Raw genomic sequence first — 5,805 nt, 5'->3', positions numbered from 1 at the left:
CACAGATAGAGGCATTGACCATATACAACGGCACCGAGGTTCATGACGACATTGTCGCTGCGCTTGGCTTGGTTCAATTGTCTGAATAAGAGAGTAACTTGTGGTTTGTAAAAATCCAAATATAAAAAACGAACATTCTTTCTTGGAAATTGGGTTTGTGAAATACGAACACTTATTATTGGACAGAGGTAGTAGAATCGATACATCCAAATGTCCTGAAGAATCGGCAGTAGGATTTAGCCAATCAGATTGCAGGAAACCACCATCAATGTCAAATTAGTAGATCTTGGGATGAATTAATGCCTTACTCCACACTCAACATTGAGTCGTAAAATACGGTACACGTTTGCCGCCAAAATGAATCAAAATGCCCGCCAGGTTGGCAAGTCAACCAACTTTTTGCCCACCCCACAATTAAATGTGCATCGCAATGCCCATCAACGCCAACGCCGTCCTTAATCGCCTCCAAGATCATACCATTCGTGATCGGTCGTATCTCGAAGCTTCCTTCATGCGCTTCTACCGGTAGTAGTTTGGCCTCTAAATTCGTTGAGTTTTCATCAAGTATGTTATTGATCAGTGGTGCAGTAAATAATCAGTAACTTGGTCATTTCGGAAACGAACGATATTTGATACGAACACATTGCTCTTGATATTCTGCAAGGTGAATTCGTGAAGTCCCTTGTATTGATTATTTGTATAACTATTTCCGAATTGGCATGATCAAATTGGAAATATGGCAGGTATACAGGAAGCCAGTCATCTACTGGTTTAAAGATCGAGTGTATGATTTCAATTAGGAAGACACCACACGACAACTTTTTACATACAAAACTCAGTACTAAGAATCGATCGATATAGGTATGGCGAAGTCCAAATTTTGGGTAAATAGATAATACGAATGGGTGGTTAGGACGTGGCTATCATACTTTCATTCGGTTAATCGCGTCGTATCCACTATGCCGGCGGCTTTAGTTCGCATTGTAGACCATGGTTGATTCTGTAGCCTGTGCCACCATATTCCGCATAAACAACGTCGTCGCCCCGAAGAGTGCAAACAATACCCCCCACCCCCCCACTATCGTTTCTACACCAGCGCAACGAATAGAGTTGTTAGTCATTTGATGACTCGCCTGGAAATTACGACTTAGGGATACGCCAAGAATAACCCCAACGCTGTCCACAACATCCACGTGCTGTTTTGCATGGGCTTCGATCTCGGGACTCAAGCCTAGCAAAGCCGGCATGGCCTACGCGCGCCCGGGCATCGCCCGCCGGTTCTCCGAGTTCCGACGTTTCTTGGTCCGACCCCGGAGCGGATTCCTGCCTCGAGTACACGACATTGCAGTATAGTACAGTACAGCGTGGAACACACCGCTGCGCTAGTGTGCTGGGAGGAATTAGGGATGGCGCTTCGCGTATGAAATATCACTGACCTCGAAAGAAATGAAATGGATACTCAACGACGTGCCCCACGAAGGGCCTGCCTGACACCTCGGAACCCCGGCGCTCTGAAACCTACAGTACATAAGTTACATAACTTACGTCGATCATTTTCAGGGGTTTGGCGTTGCAAAACGACTTCGCGTAGCAATTTGATCCCGTTACTGTAGTGTTGCACTACATAAGAAAATCCCGTTACCGTTGCGAGCACATTCTCCAGACACGGCCATAAATTCAAACCGCCTCAAGTAACCCTACACCCACAGTTCTTGGCAAAATAGTAATCAAATAAAAATTGTGTTCCTGTACCCGCAGCTTTCGGTAAAATATTGATCGCCCAACGCATTCGTGTTGCAATCAAATTAGTCGAGTGTACCTGCGGCAATGTCGTTGAAAAGTGCGGTATAAGAAGTAGAGGTATAGTAGATTGTACTGTCTGCACAATAAGTATAGACGCACTCCAGAATTTTGGGTTCACAAAAGATCTGCCGATGATGCAGCCACGCTAGTTGTACGTGCATAAATGTACTAAACCAAAACGGCATTCCCCAAAAGGAACAATGGCAGCTCATTGCCGTTCACAAGAAAAACCAAAATTTCGAAAATTTGGTACTGTAGCTTCCAGCCCGAAGCGTATGACAGCGACGGGGTTGAAGCCGCTCAGCTTCCGATGGATCCTCATGGGCTGCATCGGTGCGCTGGTCTTGTTTCAGTCTGTCGACGTGTTCCTGACGTACAGAGCGACCTCGTTGTTTCGCGCTCGAAGCTCCGACATGCCATCCGGCCTTTGGTGCACAAAAAGTATAGACGCACTTTGAATTCGAAGCTTCTATTGGACATTTTTTGCACTTTTTAGCCAATTATTAGCCTCCAAATTGGTACACATGTTTTACAATCATGACGAGCTACCACCAGCAATCTCAAAACGGGAAAAGCGACCCCCAGGGATGCCAAGGGGGCCAAACATCACCGAGCAAGGGAAGGGCCAGATAATGGCTTTGCTTCAGCTCAAAAAGAGCTCCCCTAGACGGCCCCGACGGTTGCCAGTACTACTGGCACGACTTGCGCCAGGATGTGGAGACGTACTCGAAACGTGTCGCTGGAGGTGGCTCGGTTATGGTGTGAGGTGGCATGAGTTTCTACAACAAGACATCGTCAGCCTTCCTGGAGGGTCGCCAAAACTCCTGTAAGTGTGTCGCTATGGCGAGTTCGAGCCGCTGATGGCCGCGGCTGTGCCCGCCACCGCCAAGCCCGACAAGTTGCCCGCGGCGACCAAGACCCCCATGGCTGGGAAGGCCCCCAAGGTCGTGGCCGTCGTGAACGTCGACAAGATCCCGAAGTCGAACTTCACCCAAGAGAAGCGTGCGTGTTTCAAGTGCCTGAGCACCGAGCACAATGTGTTCAAGTGCCCTAAGGTCGCTGACGGCGAAGCCAAGCTCCTGATGGAACGTGCCCGTTCCATCTGGAAAGAAACCAAGTCGGTAACCGTCGTCGAGACGGTCGATGTTGCCGAGGTGTCCCTCGACAATGCCGTGATGTGCGCTGCCCGGTTTGTGTGTGTGGCTGGTCAGGCCGTCTCGCTGAACGCGTCCTTCGACAGCGGCGCCGATCAAAGTGTGGTGCCCCCCGCGACGCTGGCTAAACTCAAAAAGCAAGGCCGCAACGACCCCCATTAAGGTAAAGGGTTTTGTTGGCCCTGCCCACACCGTCACTGAGGAAGCCAGGATGGACCTGCGGATCGAGACGGACGCCGGCCCGCTGATGCTCATGAATGTCAAGTGCTGGTTTTCGACGGGCAACCTGCCTGCCAACGTCGGCGACATCGTGTTGAGTCGCGCCATCATGTATAACTTGGGGTTCGACCCACGCGCCATGCTGCGTGAGGCCGCGTCCTTCACCGATGCGATCAACATGACCGACGCGGTCACGCACAGCAGGGTCGTACAGGCCGTGCTGGCCGTGTCGCACGAGCTCGAGGATGACCTGGCCGAGGAAGAGGAGGAGCCGTTGCCCCTGGAGATGGACTCATGTTTCCCCGACATGGTTGCCGTCGATGCTGCCGCCGAGACCGCCAAAGTCAAGGTGGTGTTGGATGCGAAGGTGGTTGAGGCCGTGACCGCCGGCTGCGGAAGTGAGTTTGCCGCCAACTTGGCAGCGCTCCTGGAGAAGTACGTTGACGTATTCCGTTTGAGTCTGGGCCGCGACCCACCCGTCAAGATACCGCCGTTGAAGGTGCACTTGGCCAGGGGGGCGCAGCCGATAAGATGCAAGGCCCGCCGGTACTCCCTGTCACAACGAGAATTCATGCAACAGCATGTGAAGGAGTTGGAGGCAGCCGGTTTTGTCTATCGGAACCCCGCCAGCCGGTGGGCCTCGGCCCCCCTGATCGTACGTAAGCCCCACACCATGGATGAGTTCCGAATGACGGTGGACCTGCGACCAATCAACAGCCAGACTAAGCAGATCGCCTGGTCGATGCCCATGTTGGAGGTGGTGGTGGATCATTTGAGTGGCGCTGTGTGTTTTTCCTCCTTGATTTCTTCAAGGGGTACTGACAGTTCGCCCTGGAGATGTCCCAACCCCAAATTTGGTTCCATCTGATGTTCCATTATCGAGTTGGGGCATATTTGGGGATGCAGTGGAGTTGTTCTTAGTCCCAGAACCCTTGCTAATAAAAACGATCTTTACTGCCGTCAAGGATTAATTGAGCTGTAGCCGATACTACTGTAGTAATCAGCAGGATAATCTGAAAACTGCTCGTGTTACAAACAACACAACCTCTATGATGTACTACTACGTAGTAGTACTAGTATTATACTACTGCGTACTATTAATAGTACAGTAGTAGTCACATTCAGTGTAAACCAAAACAACACATTCCAGCTAGGGGATATGTGAATTTCAGTGGTTAGCAATACAAGGGGTCCGGAGGCTCCGAGATTTAAGGCCTACAAGTACTGGTTCGTTTGAAGGAATTATATGATTACGTGAGCAGCATTGGAACAGTTACCGTCAGGGAATTATTCTGACCAATTCCCCGAGTGAGTGGTGACACACCCACTCAATGGTCAAATGCCCACTCACTCAGGGAATTTGGTACTATTGACCTAAAACGTCCCTGAGTAAGTGGGTGGGACTTATTGCTTGCTACGATTAGTACAACCCTAACGTTAAACAGCGTTACGAAGGCATACATACAGTACTGTACAACTTTGATGTATCCCAGGTAAATATAAATAAATACTTCGTACTAACTACTTCGAAGTACTAACGTTAGTACATGTAGCACCATACCGGTAGTAAGTACTAGTACTGTAGTACGTTATTGTGGCTAGATCCAAGCCGATAGTATTGCAGCTGCACTCTTGTTCTGTAGCTAGCTGCGTAGCTACAGCTAGTGTAGTCACATCTCATTAGCTAAACCTTACATAAGGGCACAGCGTAGCCCCAATAAGTATGCAGCCACTCCCCTGTACTTGTTGCATTCATCTCATCAACATAGCTATATTCCACGACCAGCCTTTTGTATGGACAGAATATTCCGCGACCATTCCGCGACCGGGCATCCCCAATGTTACGTTAAGTAGTGACAGTTTCACAGCCATGAAAATGTGAATTACAGCACTTGGATGGATCCCATTTATTAACGCGCAACGCTACGAAACTAAAGCCTTGGCACAATGTATTGTCCACTCGTTACCTTATTAAATTTATTTATTGCAGTGATTTCCTGACTGTGAGTGCTCAGCTCTGCGGCAATACTAGTACAGTAGTTCATGGAACGAGTTGCTCCAATAAAAACATGGCTTGCATTATTTGAGGGTTAGATTGTCGTAGCATTTGTAGTTTTGATCATGGCCACTTGAGATTATTTCCCGAAAATTATGCTTCATTTGATTTTTAAAACGTTTGTAGTTGAAAATTTATAGTTTGAAGCCTTGATGGCCTCCCGTTCCACCGACAGTAAGGTGTATGTGTTTACTAGCGATATACGATAGTCATAATTGAGCACTTTACGAAATTCTAAACGAAAATTATCGCTCAATAAGTGAAAAAACTGCAGTACATGTAGGGATAAGTGAAGGGAGCTGGTACACGGTGGTAATATGGTACTACTCTGGTCCGTATTGATTGTCTACCAAAAATAAACTTGTTTTCGCTATGGTGTCATGACAACTGTTGTCTTGATTTTTGTATTCGACTCTAGAAGTTGATATTGGACGGCCAAAATATTTTGTATTTTAATTGTCTTTACAGAGGTACTTGTTCCGTTGAATTACACTCCTCCTCCATGCGGGCTTCCTCGCCAAGGCGAAGATCCATGTGAACCAAAGCACTGGTGACGCAGGTAGCATTGCATTC

General features: G+C 48.3%; 2 protein-coding genes across 2 annotated transcripts; both read left to right on the top strand.

The window, feature by feature from the left end:
- Positions 1-1,245: 1,245 nt before the first annotated feature.
- H257_02099 (hypothetical protein) lies at positions 1,246-1,491 on the top strand (the record flags this gene model as incomplete). Its single annotated transcript, XM_009825598.1, has 2 exons — positions 1,246-1,332; positions 1,405-1,491. 2 exons carry the CDS (start codon positions 1,246-1,248, stop codon positions 1,489-1,491), a joined length of 174 nt encoding a protein of 57 aa, XP_009823900.1.
- A 587-nt stretch (positions 1,492-2,078) lies between these two features.
- Positions 2,079-2,470, top strand: H257_02098 (hypothetical protein; the record flags this gene model as incomplete). The annotated part of the gene is made up of 2 exons (XM_009825597.1): positions 2,079-2,233; positions 2,359-2,470. The coding sequence occupies 2 exons, from the start codon at positions 2,079-2,081 to the stop codon at positions 2,468-2,470; spliced, it is 267 nt and encodes an 88-aa protein (XP_009823899.1).
- Positions 2,471-5,805: the final 3,335 nt, after the last annotated feature.

This window comes from Aphanomyces astaci, assembly GCF_000520075.1.
Source record: "Aphanomyces astaci strain APO3 unplaced genomic scaffold supercont1.3, whole genome shotgun sequence".
NCBI lineage: Eukaryota > Oomycota > Saprolegniomycetes > Saprolegniales > Verrucalvaceae > Aphanomyces > Aphanomyces astaci.
This window is presented reverse-complemented; position numbering and strand designations above follow the sequence as displayed.